The sequence below is a fragment of the Aegilops tauschii genome, chromosome 7 (genome assembly GCF_002575655.3).
Source record: "Aegilops tauschii subsp. strangulata cultivar AL8/78 chromosome 7, Aet v6.0, whole genome shotgun sequence".
Lineage (NCBI taxonomy): Eukaryota > Viridiplantae > Streptophyta > Magnoliopsida > Poales > Poaceae > Aegilops > Aegilops tauschii.
The window spans coordinates 394,241,265-394,265,480 of record NC_053041.3 but is presented as its reverse complement, the minus strand read 5'-3'; the positions used below and the strand labels follow the sequence as shown (position 1 = coordinate 394,265,480).

At 45.3% G+C, this 24,216-nt stretch overlaps 2 protein-coding genes across 2 annotated transcripts; one reads left to right on the top strand and one right to left on the bottom strand.

The window, feature by feature from the left end:
* Positions 1–9,932: 9,932 nt before the first annotated feature.
* On the top strand, positions 9,933–16,408 carry LOC109758272 (uncharacterized). The gene is given in 12 exon segments (XM_073503424.1): positions 9,933–10,296; positions 10,375–10,459; positions 14,942–14,984; positions 14,987–15,007; positions 15,010–15,046; positions 15,142–15,232; positions 15,304–15,368; positions 15,440–15,518; positions 15,573–15,577; positions 15,965–16,005; positions 16,008–16,082; positions 16,085–16,408. Coding segments are annotated over 12 exon segments (843 nt in total). The 5' UTR covers positions 9,933–10,036; the 3' UTR covers positions 16,126–16,408.
* Positions 16,409–18,065: 1,657 nt separating this feature from the next.
* LOC109758261 (BTB/POZ domain-containing protein At1g30440) lies at positions 18,066–23,629 on the bottom strand. Its single transcript, XM_020317107.4, has 4 exons — positions 22,874–23,629; positions 20,994–21,063; positions 19,524–20,750; positions 18,066–18,808 (listed from the first exon to the last, which is right to left on the bottom strand). The coding sequence occupies exons 1-4, from the start codon at positions 22,930–22,932 to the stop codon at positions 18,233–18,235; spliced, it is 1,932 nt and encodes a 643-aa protein (XP_020172696.1). The 5' UTR covers positions 22,933–23,629; the 3' UTR covers positions 18,066–18,232.
* Positions 23,630–24,216: the final 587 nt, after the last annotated feature.

Here is a 24,216-nt window from a genome sequence, read left to right as displayed (position 1 = left end):
ACCAGCCCTCCTTCGACATCCATGGCGGCGTCACATCTGCAAGCCTTGCGGGCCCCAGCGTAGTTGGAGTTGATCCCACCGAATCAAGCGAGCCAGCAAATAGGCAACTGGCCAAGCGGTCACTCTCCGCCTCGGGGCACGGAAGATTCTCCTGGACTGAGCCACGCTGTCCAGCTGGAAGGGATAGAGGCCAATCCCCAATCCTGATCGATGGTGGGGAGGCAGATTTGTCGCCAGGCTGGGCGGGGGTCCCCGCAGATGGTTCTGGCCGCGCCTGCCCACCGCACCCACCCACAGAATCATAGCACGATCGTGGGAGCGACAACGCACCTTGTGGGCCGCCCCTGCTTTCCACCGACAGCGGGCCCGGGTCCAAAGGAGAGCCAATCACCTACGCGCCAACCTCGGGAACACCACCAACGCTATCCACCTCTATCGAGCCGACCGAGCCTGCCAGCCAGACCGCGGTAGCTGATCCGATCGTATCCGCGCCCAGACTTTCCAGTGGGCCATGTTGACTGGTCAAGGCACCCATTTGAACGTCCCGCTGACTGACCGGCGACGGGGCCGATGCCGCCGAGGAGCCAGCCGGCGACCTAGTCGAAGACGGCGGCGCACGTCGATCACCACCAGGCCCAGGCGCACGACCACCACCCCGACCGCCATCCCGAGCATCATCCCGGTCGTCCTCCGAGGGCGACGAGGGGGGGGGCGGCGGCGACGGGTGAACATCCACCGGAGGACCGAGAGGAACAACAACCTCCTGGGAAATGTCTACCGGGTACCAGAGTGCATCCACCTCAGAATCCGAATGACGAGAATGCTCGCTCCTACGGTTCGGCTCCTCCACGACAAGGATCCGCCGGTCAGGGATACACACAGGATCATCAGTGCGGAGCCAAACCCTGAAGCCTGCCATGTCGTGCCGCGATTCTGTGGCCTCAACGACCTTAACGACGATACCCAGGCCGTGCAGGAGGGTGTCCGCCGTGCGCCTAGTCCACGAGTTGGCCGGAACCCCACGGAGGACCAACGGAACGAGAAACGGCATGGAGATGCCAGTGGCGCCGGAGAGATGGGACCAGGGCGAGAACATCATATCAAACAGAGGCGAGCCGGCCCGGCCCCGGCGAAGCATCCGGTTCCTAAGCTCCACGGAACGGCAGAGGACAAGGAAATCCTGTGGGTAGTAGCTCCTGATCGACATGTCCAGAGGCATGACCTTGAATTCTTCCACAATTGCCGCAACCACCGCGGCGAGGTCCGCGGCCTAACGAGATCCCACGACGGTGACCACGACCGCGCGAGAGAGCTCCTCTTCCAGGACGCGAATGTCAGGCCCTGACTCCATGAAGCAGCAGTCAATCTGATCCTCCACCACATACTGCAAGGCCACGAGAGAGGCCGCCGGGGCCAACGACATAGAGAACACTAGTCCAGCAACACTGCCAGTAGTCTTGGCACAGACAACCTGACTCCACGGCATGCCCACGCGGACGGCACCCTGCGGCGGCGGGCCCGGTGGCGGTGGAGGAAGGCGCGCAGGGGGCGAGGGATGCGCGGGGGGAGCGGCGGGAACTGCAGAGCGGCCTCGGCCGAGGAAGGCGGGCGGGGGCGAAGCGCAGGCGTCGGGCGGGCCTCCACCGGCGACGAGCTTCGAGGGCGGGGACGCGTGTAGCCCCGGGAGATGTGGTTGTATCCGCCACAACGGACGCACTTGGTCGGGTTGGTGCAATTGCGGGAGATATGGCCGTCGTCCTCGCCACAATTGTAGCAGCAGCCATGGAGCTCCGCCGGGAGGGTCAGACTCCGGGGTCGGGCAGAGAGAAAACCTCCACCCAGTGGACGGGGGGCCGGAGGCCGGCGGTCCTTCTAGCCACGAACCCACAGCCAAGGCGCGCCCTCCTCACCTAGGGCGGTGATACGTATCCAACTTATCTATAATTTTTTATTGTTTCATGCTATTATATTATCTGTTTTGGATGTTTAATGGGCTTTAATATGCTCTTTTATATTATTTTCGGGACTAACCTATTAACCGGAGGCCTAGTGCCAGTTTCTGTTTTTTTGCCTATTTTAGTGTTTTGCAGAAAAGGAATATCAAACGAAATGAAACCTTCGCGATGATCTTTCTTGGACCGAACGCAATCCAGAAGACTTGGAGTTGAAGTCTAGAACTCTGCGAGGCGGCCACGAGGCAGGAGGGCGCGCCCAGGGGGTAGGCGCGCCCCCACCCTTGTGGGCCCCACGGAGCTCCATCGACGTATTTCTTTCGCCTATATATACTCTTATACCCTAAAAACATCAAGGGGAGCCACGAAACCACTTTTCCACCGCCGCAACTTTCTGTACCTGTGAGATCCCATCTTGGGGGCTTTTCCGGCGATCTGCCGGAGGGGAATTGGATCACGGAGGGCTTCTACATCAACACCATAGCCTCTCCGATGAAGCATGAGTAGTTTACCACAGACCTTCGGGTCCATAGTTATTAGCTAGATGGCATCTTCTCTCTCTTTGATTCTCAATACAAAGTTCTCCTCGATGTTCTTGGAGATCTATTTGATGTAATACTCTTTTGCGGTGTGTTTGCCGAGATCCAATGAATTCTGGATTTATGATCAAGTTTATCTATGAATATTATTTGGTTCTTCTCTGAATTCTTATATGCATGATTTGATATCTTTGCAAGTCTCTTCGAATTATCGGTTTAGTTTGGCCTACTAGATTGATCTTTCTTGCAATGGGAGAAGTGCTTAGATTTGGGTTCAATCTTGCGGTGTCCTTTCCCAGTGACAGTAGGGGCAGCAAGGCACGTATTGTATTGTTGCCAGCGAGGATAAAAAGATGGGGTTTATATCATATTGCTTGAGTTTATCCCTCTACATCATGTCATCTTGCTTAATGCTATACTCTGTTCTTATGAACTTAATACTCTAGATGCATGCTGGATAGCGGTCGATGTGTGGAGTAATAGTAGTAGATGCAGAATCGTTTCGGTCTACTTGACACGGACGTGATGCCTATATTCATGATCATTGCCTAGATATTCTCATAACTATGTGCTTTTCTATCAATTGCTCGGTAGTAATTTGTTCACCCACCGTAATACATGCTATCATGAGAGAAGCCACTAGTGAAACCTATGGCCCCCGGGTCTATTTTACATCATATTAGTTTCCCGTCAACTTGCCAATTTCTGTCGCCGTTTATTTTGCAATCTTTACTTTCCAATCCATACAACAAAAATACCAAAAATATTTACTTTACTATCTTTATTAGATCTCACTTTTGCGAGTGACCGTGAAGGGATTGACAACCCCTTTATCGCGTTGGTTGCAAGGTTCTTGATTGTTTGTGCAGGTACTAGGTGACTTGTGTGTTGTCTCCTACTGGATTGATACTTTGGTTCTCAAAAACTAAGGGAAATACTGACGCTACTTTGCTGCATCACCCTTTCCTTTTCAAGGGAAAACCAACGCATGCTCAAAAGGTAGCAAGAAGGATTTCTGGCGCCGTTGCCGGGGAGATCTACGCCAAGTCAAGACATACCAAGTACCCATCATAAACTCTTCTCCTTCGCATTACATTATTTGCCATTCGCCTCTCGTTTTCCTCTCCCCCACTTCTAAAACGATTTTCGAAAAGATTTGCCTTTTCTTCGCCCTTCTTCCGTTCGATCTTTCGTTTGCTTGTGTTACCATGTGCCTTCTTTTTGGTTGCATCTTCCCTTGCTAAAAGTTTATGGATCCTCATCCACTTGCCAATCTTTTTAAGAGATCCAATTACGATGAACCAATTCCTAATGATTTGAGTGCACTAGATTATCTTTATGAGGTTTTGCTTGAAATCCGTGAATCTGAAAATTGTGATGAAGTGCTTTATGAAGTGATTCACGATAGATCTTTAAATAAAAAGCATGATTGCAATGGTTTTACTATAAATTCTATTGATGTCAAATGTGCTAATAATATGCAAAACCCTAAGCTTGGGGATGCTAGTTTTGCTATGTCCTCTACTTATTGCAATGATCATGATTAGGGTGATTCTTCTTATGATCTTGAAAATTTATTTCAGCCCCATGATGAATATGAGATTGATAATAGTGTTTGTAATAATATTTAAAGTGGGTTTGGAAGAGTGTCAACTTTAGATCCCACATATTTGGAGTATGTTCAATCTTATGAAATTTTTGATAAAAGTGGGTTTGGAGAGGTCATGACTTTAGTTAATGATATTCCCACTATTTTGGAAGAGTGCCAACTTTGCATGCATGTGGATCATGTAGAGAAAATTCTATGTGATAGCTATATCTTTGAATTTGAATATGATCCCACATGTAATTATTATGAGAGAGGAAAATACGTTTGTAGAAATTTTCATGTTACTAAATTACCTCTCTTCTTGTTGAGATTGATCTTGTTTCTTTCTTCTCCTCTGCATATGCTAGGATTTGCTTGCCTTGATAATTTGTTTGCCTATAAGATGCCTATGCATAGGAAGTATGTTAGACTTAGATGTGTTTTTCACATGCTTCATGATGCTCTCTTTATGTTTCAATTGCTATCTTTCATGTGAGCATCATTGAAATCTCATTGCCTAGCTAAAAAGGCTTTAAAGAAAAGTGCTTGTTGGGAGACAACCCAATATTTTTCTTTACTGTTTAGAAATAAATAATTCATCTAGATTCTGTTTAGATGTGGTTTTATGTTTTAATTAGTGTTTGTGCCAAGTAGAACCTTTGGGAAGACTTGGGTGAAGTCTTTGCGATCTTGCTGTAAAAAACAGAAACTTTTGCGCTCACGAGATTAGCTGCCATATTTTACTGGAGAGTGCTTTTAGGTTGATTCCTTTTGCAGATGATTAATAGACAAATTACTCACGTCCATCAATTTATTTCATAATTTTTGGAGTTACAGAAGTATTCGAATGGTACAGATTGCTACAGACTATTCTGTTTGCTTATTTTGATGAATCTATGAGTAGTATCGGGGGTATGAACCATAGAGAAGTTGGAATACAGTAGTTTTAACACCAATATAACAAATAATGAGTTCATTACAGTACCTTAAAGTGGTGGTTTATTTTCTTATACTAACGGAGCTCATGAGATTTTCTGTTAAATTTTGTGTTGTGAAGTTTTCAAGTTTTGGGGTAAAGATTTGATGGATTTTGGAATAAGGAGTGGCAAGAACCTAAGCTTGGGGATGCCCAAGGCACCCCAAGGTAAAATTCAAGGACAACCAAAAGCCTAAGCTCGGGGATGCCCCGGAAGGTATCCCCTCTTTCGTCTTCGTCTATCGGTAACTTTACTTGAGGCTATATTTTTATTCACCACATGATATGTGTTTTGCTTGGAGCGTCTTGTATGATTTGAGTCTTTGCTTTTTAGTTTACCACAATCATACTTTCTGTACACACCTTTTGGAGAGACACGCATGAATCGGAATTTATTAGAATACTCTATGTGCTTCACTTATATCTTTTGAGCTAGATAATTTTGCTCTAGTGCTTCACTTATATCTTTTTAGAGCACGGTGGTGGTTTTATTTTATAGAAATTATTGATCTCTCATGCTTCACTTATATTATTTTGAGAGTCTTTTAGAATAGCATGGTAATTTGCTTTGGCTATAAAATTAGTCCTAATATGACGAGCATCCAAGATGGGTATAATAAAAACTATCATATAAAGTGCATGAAATACTATGAGAAGTTTGATTCCTTATGATTGTTTTGAGATATGAAGATGGTGATATTAGAGTCATGCTAGTTGAGTAGTTGTGAATTTTAGAGATACTTGTGTTAAAGTTTGTGATTCCCGTAGCATGCACGTATGGTGAACCGTTATGTGATGAAGTCGGAGCATGATTTATTTATTGATTGTCTTCCTTATGAGTGGCGGTCGGGGACGAGCGATGGTCTTTTCCTACCAATATATCCCCCTAGGAGCATGCGCCTAGTACTTCGTTTCGATAACTAATAGATTTTTGCAATAAGTTTGTAAGTTCTTTATGACTAATGTTGAGTCCATGGATTATACGCACTTTCACCCTTCCACCATTGCTAGCCTCTCTAATACTGCGTAACTTTCGTCGGTATCATACACCCACCATATACCTTCCTCAAAACAGCCACCATACCTACCTATTATGGCATTTCCATAGCCATTCTGAGATATATTGCCATACAACTTTCCACCGTTCCGTTTATTATGAATCGTTCCGTCATTGTCATATTGCTTTGCATGATCATGTAGTTGACTTCGTATTTGTGGAAAAGCCACCGTTCATGATTTTCATACATGTCACTCTTGATTCATTGCACATCCCGGTACACCGCCGGAGGCATTCAATAGAGTCATATTTTGTTCTAAGTATTGAGTTGTAATTCTTGAGTTATAAGTAAATAAAAGTGTGGTGATCATCATTATTAGAGCATTGTCCCAGTGAGGAAAGGATGATGGAGACTATGATTCCCCCACAAGTCGGGATGAGACTCCGGACGAAAAAAAGAGGCCATAAAAAAAGAGAGAAAGGCCCAAATAAAAAAAATAAGAGAAAAAGAGAGAAGGGACAATGCTACTATCCTTTCTCCACACTTGTGCTTCAGAGTAGCACCATGATCTTCATGATAGAGAGTCTCCTATGTTGTCACTTTCATATACTAGTGGGAATTTTACATTATAGAACTTGGATTGTATATTCCAATGATGGGTTTCCTCAAATTGCCCTAGGTCTTCGTGAGCAAGCAAGTTGGATGCACACCCACTTAGTTTCTTTTGTTGAGCTTTCATACACTTATAGCTCTAGTGCATCCGTTGCATGGCAATCCCTACTCACTCACATTGATATCTATTGATGGGCATCTCCATAGCCCATTGATACGCCTAGTTGATGTGAGACTATCTTCTCCTTTTTGTCTTCTCCACAACCATCATTCTATTCCACCTATAGTGCTATGTCCATGGCTCACGCTCATGTATTGCGTGAAAGTTGAAAAAGTTTGAGAACATCAAAGTATGAAACAATTGCTTGGCTTGTCATCGGGGTTGTGCATGATTTAAATATTTTGTGTGATGAAGATAGAGCATAGCCAGACTATATGATTTTGTAGGGATAACTTTCTTTGGCCATGTTGTTTTGAGAAGACATGATTGCTTTGTTAGTATGCTTAAAGTATTATTATTTTAATGCCAATATTAAACTTTTGTTTTGAATCTTATGGATCTGAACATTCATGCCACAATAAAGAGAATTACATTGATAATTATGTTAGGTAGCATTTCACATCAAAAATTCTGTTTTTATCATTTACCTACTTAAGAACGAGCATGAATTAAGCTTGGGGATGCTTGATACGTCTCTAACGTATCTATAATTTTTTATTGTTTCATGCTATTATATTATCTGTTTTGGATGTTTAATGGGCTTTAATATGCTCTTTTATATTATTTTTGGGACTAACCTATTAACCGGAGGCCTAGTGCCAGTTTCTGTTTTTGTGTGCCTATTTTAGTGTTTTGCAGAAAAGGAATATCAAACGGAATCCAAACGGAATGAAACCTTCGCGATGATCTTTCTTGGACCGAAAGCAATCCAGAAGACTTGGAGTTGAAGTATGGAACTCCGCGAGGCGGCCACGAGGCAGGAGGGTGCGCCCAGGGGGGTAGGCGCGCCCCTACCCTCGTGGGCCCCATGGAGCTCCACCGACGTACTTCTTTCGCCTATATATACTCTTATACCCTAAAAACATCAGGGGGAGCCACGAAACCACTTTTCCATCACCGCAACTTTCTGTACCCGTGAGATCCCATCTTGGGGCCTTTTCCGGCGATCTGCCGGAGGGGGATTCGATCACGGAGGGCTTCTACATCAACACCATAGCCTCTTCGATGAAGCGTGAGTAGTTTACCACAGACCTTCGGGTCCATAGTTATTAGCTAGATGGCTTCTTCTCTCTCTTTGATTTTCAATACAAAGTTCTCCTCGATGTTCTTGGAGATCTATTCGATGTAATACTCTTTTGCGGTGTGTTTGCCGAGATCCGATGAATTGTGGATTTATGATCAAGTTTATCGATGAATATTATTTGGTTCTTCTCTGAATTCTTATATGCATGATTTGATATCTTTGCAAGTCACTTCGAATTATCGGTTTAGTTTGGCCTACTAGATTGATCTTTCTTGCAATGGGAGAAGTGCTTAGTTTTGGGTTCAATCTTGCGGTGTCCTTTCCCAGTGACAGTAGGGGCAACAAGGCACGTGTTGTATTGTTGCCATCGAGGATAAAAAGATGGGGTTTATATCATATTGCTTGAGTTTATCCCTCTACATCATGTCATCTTGCTTAATGCTATACTCTGTTCTTATGAACTTAATACTCTAGATGCATGCTGGATAGCGGTTGATGTGTGGAGTAATAGTAGTAGATGCAGAATCGTTTCGGTCTACTTGACACGGACGTGATGCCTATATTCATGATCATTGCCTAGATATTCTCATAACTATGCGCATTTCTATCAATTGCTTGGCAGTAATTTGTTCACCCACCGTAATACATGCTATCATGAGAGAAGCCACTAGTGAAACCTATGGCCCCCGGGTCTATTTTACATCATATTAGTTTCCCGTCAACTTGCCAATTTCTGTCGCCGTTTATTTTGCAATCTTTACTTTCCAATCTATACAACAAAAATACCAAAAATATTTACTTTACTATCTTTATTAGATCTCACTTTTGCGAGTGACCGTGAAGGGATTGACAATTCCTTTATTGCGTTGGTTGCAAGGTTCTTGATTGTTTGTGCAGGTACTAGGTGACTTGTGCGTTTTCTCCTACTGGATTGATACCTTAGTTATCAAAAACTGAGGGAAATACTTACGCTACTTTGCTGCATCACCCTTTCCTCTTCAAGAGAAAACCAACACATGCTCAAGAGATAGCAGGCGGGCGCTAGCGGCGCAGGGGGCGGTTGGGGGGGCACAACGATGGAACGGAGGCGTGGGGGAGGCAACGGAGCCCGCGGCAGAGGAGGCCGAGTGGGGCTTGGAGCGGCCGAAGGAGACGAGCAGGCCGAGGGAGAGCCGGAGAGTTGGACGCGGTTCGCCATGATCGTCAGGAGGGGAGGTGGCCGCCGGAGCCGGAGTGGCTACCGGCGCGGGAGCGCAGGGAAGGAGCGGAGGGGAGAGAGCTTCCGATGTATGCAAGTTGTGCAATATCGCGCGCTAAACTATTCCGCCTTACTAGCGAAGCATTTTCCACTAAAAAAACTCAAAAAAAACAGCGAGAAGCATTTACTCCTAAAAAAGGAAAAAAAAAACCTAGCAAGAAGCATTTGACGTTCAGTGTTAGAAGGAAGAGACACTCTTATACAGGATTTAATTAGGAGGATTGGTGATGGCCACAACACCAAAATATGGAGACATAATTTGATCCCGTGAGGCCGATAACAAGTTTGACTGCACACACTCCTGAGTTGGTAAGTGAACTTATTATGCAAAATGAAGCTGGGACCGAACGAGAATAAAACAATTTTTTTATGGCTACAAATCTTGAAGCTATACTTAGGATTTCGTTATGCACCAGGCAACTAGATGAATATCGGTCAATGATTTAGGAGGATAGTGGTATCCCCAGCCTATCAAAGTTCAAAGTTCAAGTCCTAGACTACATTTTGGGGATGTTTGCCTTCAGTGAGAGGAAACATTTTCGTCAAGTATGAATGCGTTTGTGTCGACTTCATTAATATCAAAATGGTGTGCCCTCCGGTCTCGAAAGTGCTCATAAAGATAGGATATGCGTATGTGCATTTATAAAGATGCGTGTATGAGTATCTACGTCGGTTTGCAGTGTGTTAAAAAAAGAGAGCTCATCTTGAAGTATACTCCGTATTTCTGAAAATATGTTCGGACCTTAATTCCAAATCTTTCCTCCGGGTCGGTCAAAAGGTCCAAAACCCAAAAGCAAGAGGCAAACAAGCCCAAACCCTTCCAACGAGCCCCCCAACCCCAAGCAGCCGCTGCCGCGCCGCAATCGTCCATGGCGGCTCAGCCGCCGTCTTCCGGAGCGCCGGCGGCAGCCGGAAACACCAAGCGCACCCCGAAGCGGAAGCCCAAGACAAAACCAGCCGCCCCCTCCGCCCTAAACCCTAACTGGGCCCAGCTCCAGTCCAAGCTCCCTGCCTCCACGTTCCTCGGCAAGCGCAAGCGCCCCGCCCCTTCTCCGCCCCCTGCGCCGTCTCCTAACCCGGATGCGGCGGAACTGAGTTTCAAGCTTGAGCCGACCTCTGACGACACCAGGTGAGCAGGTCTTGTCAGTTAGCTTCCCTTGTATGCCGCTTTGAGACGTTTGGGTTTTGATTTAGTGGTGGCGGGCAGCTTGACGAAGGCGTTGGCGCTGGATTGCGAGATGGTCGGGGTTGGGGCTGGTGGCAGCAAGAGCGCCCTCGCCAGGGCCACCTTGGTAAGCACCAATCACCACTTTCTTTTGTTTGGTTTCTTGTGCATTTACTTGGTGCAGTGTCATGCTTCATTGCTACTATGCCGTGCCAATGGTAAACGCTTGGGATGTACGGGATTTCCTGTTGAATTGAACGGGAAGAATGAGGTTCGAGGAGCTGTGCGATCATGAGACAACCGCATGTATAATGTTTTGCATTTTGTGGGGAATGATATTTTCTTCAAAGGGCTTATCAAGTTGTGTCTGGCCTAGGATCTAAACACGGAAGAGCACCCCAATTAGTTGGTTATTAGAATATTCCCAAAAGCGTCTGGCTCGAAATATGACTTCCGAATTAAGTTCCGAATTATTGATGCCGCCAAAGGTAGTGGGGTTGCCATATGCAAAAAGGAACCCATAACCAGAGCTTTGTAGCTATGCGATCTCTGGAACTTTCGGGCCAGAAATCAGATGGATGCCACATTAGTATGTTTAGAAGTTGGTAGCTTTATTTGGCTGCACGAAGATGTTGTAAGCTTGAATTTTGAAGTAGTTACCAGTAATACAATATTTAGGTATTCGTTTAAATAACTCTAGATTAGCTTATGTTCCTTCTAGTAATAACGTATCGTGATTGTTAGTTTGTTACATCATGTGTAATGTGTTAGAGTAGGTATAGTGGTCCTCCATGTCAACTAAAGATGACAATAAGAAAACATATTATACAATGGAATACTCTTGGTGTTATGTCTAACAATTAGTGTTTGATGCCTCTAAAATTTTGTGGTGATTGCTTCCTCCAATCCAAAATGCAAGTCTGTTACGACATGACAGTCTTCAAGACAGTGTTTTTCTAGTGTCTGAAATAAAAACCATTATTACATTATAGAACTACATTTCATCATGATAAATCTAGTAAGGGCCTCTTTGCATCCATCGAAGTTCATAGGAATTCTAGAGGATTCCATTCCGTAAGAGTTTTTCTCGTGGTTGCTTTGTCGAATTGGAACCCATAGAAATTTTCTTGATCTAATGGAAAAAATTCTAGATATCAGTTTCCATTGGGTCCAACCTAATGGAAAAAATTTCTTTGTTTCTATGACAACTATGGCATGTGATTAACCATTCAGGAAAAAAAATCCTATGTTGTTTCCTGTGGCGTAACCAAACAACATCAGTTACACATTCCTGTATGATTCAACAACTCATGATCCAATTCCTATGTTTTTCCTGTTTCTGTTCTTTTAAAATCCTGCGACCAAAGAGGCCCTTATATCAGTTTGATATTTGTGATGTTACTAATTCTTTCTTTATAGACGGTCAAACTTATAAATGAACTTATAACATTTTAGGAGTGTTTACACACTACTTTATAGACAGCCAAGCATATACAGTTAGCAGTAGCACTTATAATATTCCACTACATATATTTAAAACACCCGCAGTTAGTTACTACTAAGAGTAATTCGTTAAGTTCATTTGTCTACGGCGAAGCTCAAACCCTTGTTACGTGGAACTAACCACTGACTCATACTCTTTCTTACTTCTGTTATGACCCTGTCGTCCATACTTACCCATTTCTTCAAATGTCTGCGGAGGGTTAACACTCTAGAACAGTAACACCCCTACCATCATTGACCTTGCTCCTCCATGACCACTGCTCCATCAAGGAGCATCTACAGCACCACACATGTATATGAACCGTGGCAGTTCATGCTCTTCTTCGCCTACACATGGGCAGCTCATATGCTTGGCCAGATCGATTTCAGTTTTTCTGTTCTATTTCTTTTTAGGGCCAGTTGGCTATGTTATGTCTGTCAACTCTTTGCTAAGCTACCAATTTATCCTTCTCAATAAGTAGTCAGTGCAACAATACAGTTCAATGCTAGATGTCTTGTTATCTTTGATGTTTGTGGAAAAAGAAAAAGATAGCATAGATGGGCACCTCAAAGGGAAAATGCATGTACATGCACACACGGGTACATGAGTTATCCCCATCATCCGCTGCCATAAAGTTGCTTTGAGATTCACAAAAGAACTTGCTAAAGAAATCATCCTGTAGTCTTTTCTTTGTTTCTGGAAAATGAAAAGCCTTGATTGAACTGAATAGGCATAAAGCTAGCACAGGGCCATGCCAATGAACGGAAAGCAAGTTACCTACAGTGGGCATATGTTTTTCCCTTTTTTTTTTCAGGAGGTGGACTATGCTGACCTGCCCATTCAGTCTACGCTTTTCCCATTCCCCCCCCCCCCCCCCCCCCCCCCCATTTACCTCCTCTGTAATAAGACATGGATTCAAGCAAGGACTTGGTGCAATTGGCTATGCAAGCCCAAGGTAATCAAATGCATACAAGAACCTGGGTCTATATTAAACGTTGCTGAAGACTACGATACTGCAACTTATACAGTTCTGACATTGTAGCCAAGCTCGTACGAAAATAGTACAACTAGTATCTTCTACCCATCCATGTGGTTATCCTTATGGAACACACCATAAATTTCTTGAATCTTGGTGTCTTCAGCCTTTGGCGAGGTCTATTTCCAATGAACAAATCTGGAGTATGAAAAACATTAAACATGAACTGGAGGAACTCAAGCAGGACTTGAATTGAACATAAACCTTCCGCTTTTTGTTTAGGCTGGTAATTGTAGAGCAAACTGATGGCAGGTGGTCACGACTCAAACTGATAGCAACTGGTCATTCATTTTCACATAGCTCTGTGCAAGGTTTTCTAGTCGACGAGTCGTTCTGGGGTAGCGACTCTTGACGAGTCGTGCCGTGCTGATCGACTAGTGTTTGAGTCGACTTCTAGTTACAACTCATCGACTAGTCAATGACTAGTCGTTCGACTCGAAAACAGGGGCTCTGTGCTAACAACTCAATTTTAAACCCAACTACTCGAAGCAATCATATTCAAATTGTTGCAGTGAAGCCTACGGATGTCAGACATACTCAAAAAGGATGGCAAAGCCATCAGCCATCAATCAAACATTTTGAGATTAGGACGGATCAACTCAATTTGCAGCCCAAACTGAACCTGCTACACTCTCACTACCAAAAGTACAGCTACACAACTCATAATTCACGCAAGCAGTTCCATCGGAACAAATCCCAGGGAGAGCACGTCTGAATCCTGCAAATACCCCTGCCTTAGCCGCAAACGTCACGAAATTAAGAAGGGAGAGGGCGAGCGTGGCCTACAGCAGCCATCATGAACATGAAAAGAAGCAGCTCTAAACCAAGAGAAATCTAGAACTCTGACAACAGCTTGTCTCATGAACAAATAGAATTTCATTTTCTAGCAAGAGAGAGAGCAGAGATCATGAAGAAAAAATTATAGTACTCAACATTTGTATCACCACCATAAACATGTCCATTACCAACTGGATAAAAAACATACATATTGGAAAAAAAAAATCTCTTGACCGGATCAGCACCTAAGGTGTGGAATACCTATTTTTACATCATCACACCATATTTTACGTTCCGTAAATGTTGTCTTACACCTGAAGTAAAGAAGAACATACAAAAATGTATATCGGCTGTAATTTTTTTTACATGATGTAAAATTACGAACGTAAAAGCACGACATAAATTTACTATTATGTAATTTTGTGCTTCTATGATTCATATCTTACTTTTTTAGGCCATTTTTTGCGTAGTGAACCAATATGAAGGTTCAAAATATAACGACGTAGCAAAACCGTAGATGCAAAATAACTTAGTCTGCACCCTGTGGTGGATAGCTGCGGTTTGCTGGTGGCGTCGTTGGAGTCTTCTCCAGTTCGGCGATATGGTGAGGATTTCCCTGATAAAGGCCACGTGAGGAGCCCTCCTCAACGGCGGTGGCGTGTGCAGTCTAGCCACGGTTCAACGGTGTGGTTGTTCGAGCCTGGCTCCAGTCCAGCGAGATCCGCGTATCGTGGAGAGAGGGAGCAACGAGGATCCCTCCCTGAAAGCGGTGGCACGTGTGAGCCTAGCGATGGTTTGGTGGGGCGTCATTGGAGCCTAGCTCCAGCCCGGCGAGATCCACGTCTCGTGGAGAGAGGGGAGCGAGGATCCCTCCCCGACAGCGGTGGCATGTGTGAGCCTACCGATGGTTTGATGGTGGCGTCATTGGAGCCTGGGCTCCAGCCCGGCGAGATCCACGTGTCGTGGAGAGAGGGGAGCAGTGAGGTAGCCAGCTGGGCCACGCGAGAGTGGAGAGAGGTGGGTCGTGTGAGTGGGAACAGAGAGGTGGCTCATGTGTGTGGTACATGTTGATGCAGTTACAGTCACCATTATCTTCATTCAGGCGGGGGGGGGGGGGGGGGGGGGGGGGGGGACCACCTGGTGTAGGGCTCCGGTGGCACGTGCTGGGGGTGGTGGACATAGTAGATGTAGAGTAGTGTGTATTGGAGGTTATTGACGATGAAGAGAGGGTGGGCGATGTATTGGAGTTCAATACACTAAAATATTTTTCTCAGTATATTCCTACCCTCTAATGTTATTCTGCTTTTTGTTAGGTTAATTCCTTCGGCAACGTTGTATATGATGAATATGTGCGACCAATGAGCGAATTGTGGACTACCGTACCATATTAGTGGGATTAGACCTAAGCACATGATAAAGGTAATGTCATTAGTACATTAGCACCATATGTTATTATCTTTTTCTGTTGAAGATTGCTATTTATGGGTTATGCAACACTATTTTATGATACTACAGCCAAAGATTTCTCGATAGTTCAGAAGGACATAGCTGAGCTTATCACAGGAAGGGTTCTTGTTGGACATGCCTTACACCATGATCTTAAGGTTGTTACGGATCTTAACCCCATTCGCCAAGCACTTTGTTATCTTGTCTAATGTGGTACTATCTTTGCCAGGTCCTGCTACTAGGCCATCCAAAGAAGGACATACGCGACACCTCAGAATATGAGGTTTTTCGACGGTTAGATGGTCTAACTATCTACACTCTTACTAAGATTGCTTAGCACTGTAGTGACATGTGTTTCAATTTAGGGAGGGCAAGCGGAGATCGTTGAAAGATCTTGCTGCTCAAGAACTTTGTGTTAAGATACAACAGCAGGAGCACTGCCCGGTATGTGTGATACTGTACTCATAAATCATAATGTATTTTTATACGGTGTTTAAGCTTGAGTTCAGTTTTGAGCCCCTCAACAGTACATTTTGGTTTATTTTAGGCCATTTCTATCCTTTTTTGCTTCAATGACTAATAAATCAGTGTCGCGACAACAAATTGTGTCAGGTTGAACTAGAATGATTCAGAGCTCACTGAACAACATTTAATGTTGAGTGCTTGATTATACAAACGTAAATAGACTAGGGGCTTATTATGAAATTTGTCTTGTTTATCAACTACAATATGCGATTTGTTGTTGAGTTGATGATCCATAGCTTACCACTCGTGCACATAGCCACTTGCTAGTAGACTGAAAATTCATTATCCTTCGTCTAACACTTTCATGCTCATGTTGTGTCCATAACTAGTTTGCATGGTGAATTTTGGTAACTGTATAGATTGAGGATTGCTCGCGCAGCAATGTTCATTTACAAGAAGCACAGAAAGGTTGGGAGAAGAACAAGAAAGAGCAATTCAGGTTCAAGAACAAGCAGAAGAAGCGAGGTAATAAGAAATCTGCCGAAGCAATGAGAAGGACCCCAATGTCCCAATAGTTCTACTGTAGGAAATATAGATGTAGGGGAGCTAGGGCCAAGCAGTGTCGTTCTTAACATGGATTTCACGACGCCAAAGGGTATGCCGTCGTGTGGGAATTTCAGATGGACCCTGTCAAGAACTCAAGATCAGCACGCCAACCTGGAAATTTCTCCAGATGAACCATGAACTTCGGTACCATGCTGATGGGTAGATGGCGATGCCGTGATTATATCTGTGATCTGATTTCTCTACGCTGCATCTGTTTCAGGGATTGATTGAAAATTGTGTGGTTGATCATTCCCCACATCACATGTGACGAAACTTCGCACATGCGTGCGGTTCTGTAACAAGATATTTGCATGATCAGCTGAAAAATGTCGCAGCCATAATATTTGGTTGTTGGTAATTGCATTTTGAGTATTTGGTTGGCTTGCAACTAGAGTAGATGGCAGATTTCTCTGATCACGCCATTTCCTTGCTGTAAACTTGTACTGGTGCAGTGGCAGGGAGTTGCAGTCCAGCATGTTTAGGATGAGCACTGAGCAGCTCAACATTGGTAGGAGTCTGTCATATGTTCCCGTGGGTATTCTTCTGTGGCGACAAATCATTGGTTCGCAAGGTCCGGCGGTTCATCTTTCCACATCTTTGTCCGTGACGTGGCTCTTGCCGATTTCTGATGCAGACGCGACAAAGACCTCACTGATTGTTGAACCCTCCCGTCTCTCCTTGGGGATCTGATTGCATTTTCGTTGGGTCCTAACAACGGTACTAGATCTAGCACGTGCAATTTGTTGTCGAATGGACGTCACACCAAGAACATAAGAATATAGTGTTGACAACCAAACATTAAACATAAATTCAAATTTAAACTACACTAGACCACTCGTCGGCCATAGTGGAGGTCGAGCCAATCTTTCCTCAACAGGCCACCGCTGGTGACATGGGTTCGTGCTGGTGCCGTCGTCGTCGCAGCCGGGGAAGATGCGCTGCCACTCCTCGAGGTCGAACTCCTGCTCCTCCTCGCCGCCTTGCACCTTGTCGTCAGAGACGACGATGACCTTTCCGCCACTGTCGGCGAATATCGCCCTCTCCGTCTCCACGAGCTCGGGGTGCTAGCGGCCGAGGTCCGCAACGTATGCCTCGTTGGCGGCCTCCGCCTCGAGGCGCTCCCTCGCCTCGGTCCTCCCGAGCCATCGTCGCACTCACCATACCCGACGCCAGTGGGACGAGGTGGACTGACACCGTCCCAAACGGGAAGTTGAGCCTCGCGGCAGCGCCATGGAATTGGACTTGCCACCGGTCGTATTCCATCGCTGCAAGCTTCGCCATGGGGAACGACCCGACCCACTTCCTCGTGTGGGCCTCCCAATAAGTGATCTCTGCCACCCATGCCCCACACGTGCGTTGCCGGACGCCGATGTATGCCCTCTGCAGCACCCGCGGCGGAGGGAGGTCCAGGAAGTCGGCGAACCGGGCGGGGGCCGACGGATCAGGCATGACGGCGTGGATCCGCGCTGCAGTGGAGTACATACAGGGAGAACCGCATCGGCTGAGGATAATTTATCCTCCTCTAAGGCCGATTGGGGATCGGCTAGGTGCCGGTTAGAGGAGTAAAACCGGTTTTTTACTCCTCTAGCTGGTTATTGGGGATGGGTTAGGACTTAGGAATGCCTAGATGGTGTTGGCCTGTTTGTGTTGGCGTCGGTGTTGGTTCATGTTGTTTTCGGCCTTGGTTTTTCTTATAAACCGGTAGCTCTGTATTCACTTTTTTCTCTTAATGAAATCCACAGAGTTCCTGCCTTGCTCGTAAAATAAAAGAAGTGTGCAAATATCCCGATCACATCTAGGGAGGACTGCCTACCTGGGTACCCACGCCTAGGACTGCTCCCGCTAGTCATTTCAGCAACCCTAGGGACACGTTATACAAGCTGGACTAGCAATCCTAGAGACACATGATACAAGATGTTAGGCGTGTAATATACAGGGTGACTGTCAAAAACTTAGAATGAGGTCTCAACAACTCATTTTCTTCTTCCAGTTCTTCGTTCACAGGTGGTGGTGGTATGTAAAAAGCATCTAACAAGTTCACCGGCAAAAACAGCAACTCAGAGTACAGAGTAGCACAAACGATGGAGCTAGGCCTCTATGGACAGGTTCTTCTTGTGTCTGCTCAGCTTCAGCCGGGGTGTGGCATCAGCTTTCACCACGGCCAGCTTGTCGTCGTCGCTCGACGTTGCCGCCTTCGCAGGGGCAGCATCCTTGGCGGTGCTGCAGATCTGCGGCTTCGCGCCAAGGGAGAACAGCCTGCTCTTGCCGGTGCTCCTGCTGCGGCCCAGCCTCGCGATCTCCTCCCGCATGGTGGAGCACTCCTTCTCCAGCTCGGCCACCCGCTGCTTCATGCCGTCCATGCCCTCGCGCAGGGCCTGGTTCTCCCTGGCGGCCAGGGGCCAGCCGCCGCCGCCACGGTGTTGCTCACTAGAGGTTGGCATGCCGAGCTGCCTCGATCCGCCCTCGAGGTTCTCGGAGATCATGAGGCACTCGGCGATGGAGCTCCGGAGCTGCAGCTGCTCGAAGAAGAGGACCTGCACGATGACCCGCAGGGGGAGACGCTCGTTCTGCGCCGCGTGGGTGCAAGCCTCCAGGGAGAGCTTCTGGCAGTCCATCACCCGGCAAAGCTCCTCCTTCTCCGATTCCGACAGATGAGGATGAGCCTATGTACAGGAGCAGAAAAAAAAACATGAACAAGCATCAGCAAGGCGAACTTATGATGGCACATCAAACATTACTAGCTATCTGTCGATGTCAAATCAAATACTATTACACAAACATTACTATTTACTAGCAAGATGCCCGTGCGTTGCACGGAACATCAAGATGCATTTGTATGAGTAGTTTATCTTGCGAGAGAAAAGGATGAACAAGGGAAGGCCTTATTTGCAAATGTGGAGAGGGGTGTGGGTATCTTTTTGCAAAATTGTCAGAGTTTCCTTCCTATCCGTCAAATATAAATCGGACGGCCTATATTGCAGGATGGCAGGCACACCATCATCACCAACTCTGTTTTTTATAAGAGTAGAGATAAGCTTCGGAAGATAAAAGGAACAACAGTAAACAGTAAGCAGTAAGCACCATCTTCGTGCAACCTAAATAATGTTTCTGAACCTATTCCACTATTTCTTCAATATGAATGATCACAAACCTATGCTGTACTATCTAGTTTCACTGAGAAAAGGTCTTGGAACTGAATACAGAACAGCCATCCACCAATCTTTCTAAATATAACTTTGACAAGAAGTTGCAAGGATAGGAAGAACTAAGTTATGGATGCTAATAATGATTTGCCTTACTGAGGATATGCAAAAGAATTCACCTACCGGTGTGTTATTGTGTCATTGGAAACAGGGAGCAGAAATAAAGAAGTGTTACCTTCAGATAGATGTCAACAGCGCGATAAAGTCCATCATCTATTGGCCGAGCATAGTCTGGTATGGCAGCAGCCAAAGACCGAAACTTTGGCAACTTTAGGTTGGCATCTGGTGCAACTTCAGCTAGGTAGCCGTCGATCAACTTAGCAACCATAGTAATCGGCAATAGAGATGGAGAAGCCAATAGGTGCCCATCCTCGCCAATGCCAGGAGAAGCTCCACCAGTTTCTTGATCCATTGCCAAGAAATGGTCAAGAATCCTATGTACGCAATCCACATCATAGAGCATTTCAATAGATTCAGACATGTTTGTTATTAGAAGATCTTCCAGAGTGGCCTTATCAAGCTGCAAACCTATCCGACGCTCCAAGTTGGACATGCAGGATGAGCTGGCTTTAAGGAAGATCGCTGTGCGCAGAAGGCCAAATAACAGCTTGCAAGATGTAACACCCCTTTGGAAAGGTAACAGCCTATCAATCTCCTCAAGAAGATACCTTTGCTCCTCTTCAGAAGGCATGGCGGTTAAAGTTGACACTGAAAGGCAGTTACTGACATCGCTAATGCTTTTGCGCCGATTCAGACCAGGTAAACGCCTTTTGGCATAATGGTTAAGGGATCCAACAATAATGTCCTGATTGACGCCTCGGTATTCCATAGCTGAGATTACCTTCTTGTATAATGGAAGGCTTAAGCATGACACATCATCATACCACCAATCTGAACTGCAATTTCTTGGCCTTGCTCCAGTGCTAATACCATTCCACAAGAAGCTCCCTCCAGGACTCTGTGTGGGACCACCATACTGGGCGACAGGCCAGCCAAATACATCGGGATCAGTGCTTGATTTAGTTGCAACTGAGTCTATGCACTTCTTCACAACTTGCAATTTTTCAGCAAGATCAATGACGTCATCGCAAGTATGAAGTGCCTTGATTGAATCTTTCCAGCTTTTGAGAACTGTCTGGGTAAGGAAGTTCTCTGTCTGCGCAATCAAATTTCCCTCGGCGATCTCTTCAGTCATCTCAAGATACTCAGAAGCGCAGCGAAGGTGCACAACATTGGAGGAAGTCAATTCAAACTTCACACCATAGCAGAACCTAGCAGCTAGTTCAAAAGCCTTTGCTCCCCCAGGAATATCAGATAGATCAATGGCACAGCTATCTTCTCCCTTCTCAATTTTCTCTCTGATGAGACGTTCCAGAAGGCCACTCTTCGATAATAGAGGAAACTGTAAAACAGATATCAATTGTTACAAGGTAATTTACTTCATCCTCCACAGACATGTACATCTATTTTTTGTCTCTAAATAAAGTTGTACTAAATCAAAGACACTTATTTTGGGATGGACGGAGTGGTATGCACATATTGGTACTAGAAGTTTCCCAGAATCAAAGTAAAAATCGCACAATGCTAACAAAATTGTGTGAAAACACATGAAAGCCTTAGTGAACTATATTAGTGAAATTTTTACCTTGTGGAGATGAAAAGATTGTTCCCCAACCACCACAGTTATATCACTGGGAAGGCCAGTAGTGCAATACCTACATAACAGACATATTTCCATTAGTAATTTTCTGTTCAAACAATTTAGTTTATATAAAATAGTGTGCTTACAAAGCTATAACTGTAGAGCATGCGGAAGTACATGAATATAAGTGGGAAAATTATTCCAGCCAAACCACATGAGATAATATTAGTTTGTTGTATGAACATGAGCTGCATTTAGTTCGGCCATCTATTCTAAAGTGAACATGAGCTCAATGTAGCAATTGAGCCTCGCTTGGGTGGGGGTAGATGTACAAACTCACTACCCTCCATGTCTATCCCTATTTCTTTTCTACTATTTCAACATGTATTTGTTCCTACATGTTCCAGCATTTTTGCTTCTTGGAAAAACATGGTATACTTTGGTGCTCTTTGAGCTCATCAACGGAGTGAACTAAACTTAATGCACTACATAATCCAGCTGAATATCAACATCTTACATCAGCCCCAGCTTGTCTCATTAAGATGGAAAATTTTAGGGATAAAAAGGCCATGTGTTATCATGAATATTGTTCCAAATATTGGCTAGTTAAACCGGCATCTCGGTCAGTTAATCGCTACTCGGTGGGTCACCGAGTAGCCGATTAACTGATTTATCGGCCAATTAACTGGAAAATTTGCCTATTTGTCCCTACTCAGCACCCAACTGATATGGTACTAGTTACCGATATCTTGAACATTGATCACAACCAGCTCCAGGCACATTAACGAGCTTGACTTCCTAACTTCTAGACTGTATGCACACAGAAATGCACTAAAATATCCATGGTCAGACTTGAAAATAATAATCTACGTCACAATTGTTTCTCTCTCTTCTAAATACAGTTTAGATGTATTTAGAAGTGTTGATCAAGTGATGTGCCTAATAAAGATGGTTCTAAAAAAAGATTGCACTTAAATAGGATACAAGAGACCACATAAGAGAGATTAGCTATAAGCCTTCTAACCGTAACCAAAAAAATACTCAAGTTTCAGATTTGTAGCAGTTTATTACATATTCCAGGACCGGTATCTGACGGAGTAATGCTCGGCGTGATTGTGATGAGAGAACAGAATTTGGAGGAATCAATATGGCACATTTAGTGCCCAACATGTGCAGCTCCAGCAAGTACTGAACATAAGAACGACCGGGCCCAAAAGTCAGGTGAGACAACATTTCTCATGGAAGGGTGGGAATAAATGCTAATCCCTTTACCCATCACTGCCTTGATCTGAATAACTCCCAAAAATGGTACTATAAAAGGTAGGTTCCATTTTTCCAGGAACAGATGAAGTACTCCAAACGGTATGAGCATCGAATGCATCGAAATGACAGTCCTAGCATAATGATATTGATTAACAGGCTGTCTTTAGATAAATAACTGGTAGGGAGTCCTCCCAGAAAGTTGCGTCAGCTTAAAAACAAAAATCGGTTGTAGTTTTCCTAGCTGGCCTGGGCTCGATGTTTTGATCAGAGCCTTCCATCCAGAAGGAGTTGGTTAGCATATTATAATCAGTACCCCAGATGAGGCCAACAGGAAGAGGTTGGGCCATGGATGATTTATGGGAGCTTCTAGTACACACATATGGCACCTATTCAATTATTTTTCCAATTCCTGAAAGAAGTAATGGCACAGGGACAAACACTCCAATGGCTAAAAAATGTCAATTATGGCAGCAAATAGAGCAAGTAATGAAAACATTGCACGGATTAAAAGGTGAAGCAACTTTAATAAGATGTTAAAATTGTCATTTGCAACCATGAGGCTAGACATGGCAGAGGATCATGTTGGGGGAAATGAAGAAAGAGAGAGAAGCTGTTCATACCAGTCTTGACCCTGCTTCCTGAACACATCAGCCCTTGATCCCAGCTTGAGGCAGGCCATGTTAGGAGTCCCAGGTTCCAGTGGACGCCGCACTACATGAACGAGGCGGCCGGTTGCTTGGGATCAAAGGCAGAGAGAGATTCCGGCCCCCCGCACACACCAGAACCAAATCCTCGAGAAACCAAGGGAAAAGAAAAGAGAAAAGGAAAGCACTTTCCCCACACAGGCAGACGCACGCAAAACCTCAATCTTAGCCCAAAATCCCCCGAGACGTCGCTGCGACGTGGAAGGCGAAGAGCGTCCAGATTACGCGGAGAGCCGACACGAGATTGCACATCCACTGGTGAGGAGAAGAGGAGAGATTCCGGCGACCTCTGGAGACGCGGAAAAGAAGGGCCGGCGGACCTTTGGATAACTGTGGTACCTAACTAAACCCACCCGCCGAATTACTCCTGGATTCTTCCGCCCAAGATCCCGACTCAACGAAGGAATGGACCGTCCCGGACCCGGAAGAAGAAGATGAGGAAGAGAGGTCGATGACCAGTGGTGCCGCCGGAGGAGGAGGGGAAGGAGGAGGAAGGTTTGTTGGTTTGTTTGTTTATGGGGACTGGAAGGGTGGGGGAGTAGGAATGTTGTGGCAGGCAGGGAAGGGGATCCAAGAACATTCTCTTCTTTGGCTCGGTGTACTAGTACTAGTAGTCCTGCTGTGGTGTGGATTTGGGTGGGCTTCACAGCTTCCTATGGAGAAAAGGACACCAAACGGAAAGGAGACGGGGAGGAGGAGGAGGAGGAAGGCAGCCAGGCTGTGGGCCCAGAGCCGGCAGGCCCAGAATCCACTTTGGCTGCATTGTAGTATTTGTATTATTTTTTACTAAACCTTCCAATCTATTCATCTTCGATACAAGGAACAGTAAACTTACATCCAGATCCGTAGACGTCCTAGCGGCGATTACAAGCACTGAAGCAAGCCGAAGGTCATCATCACCTCATTCGTCGGAGCCAAGCAAAACTTGTTGTAATGACAGTCCGAAAGTCATCGTGCTAAGACCACATAGGACTAGCGCACCAGAACAACAACCGCCATCGATGAAGAGACATGTAGATCGAAAAGATCCGGCCTGAAGACACATGAACATAGATGAACAAAGACCGGATCTGAGCAGATCCACCAAAGACCACCACCAACTGAATCATGTGAGACACGCCTTCACACGGCCTCCGGCGATGCTAGAGGCACCGTCGGAATAGGAGGCTAGGCAGGGAAAACTTTATTCCATCATTAAGGAACCGTCGCCGTCTCACATTTCTGAGCAGGACACAAATCCTAACAAAATTCAAAAAAAC

Bases quoted from the DNA above. Each gene is read 5' to 3' on its own strand.
- LOC109758261 (XM_020317107.4), bottom strand. From the start codon at position 22,932: ATGGCCTGCCTCAAGCTGGGATCAAGGGCTGATGTGTTCAGGAAGCAG. The intron at 21,064-22,873 runs GTATGAACAGCT...TCTGTTATGTAG, and splicing joins AGGAAGCAGGGTCAAGACTG to GTATTGCACTACTGGCCTTC. The intron at 20,751-20,993 runs GTAAAAATTTCA...TCTGTTTTACAG, and splicing joins AATCTTTTCATCTCCACAAG to TTTCCTCTATTATCGAAGAG.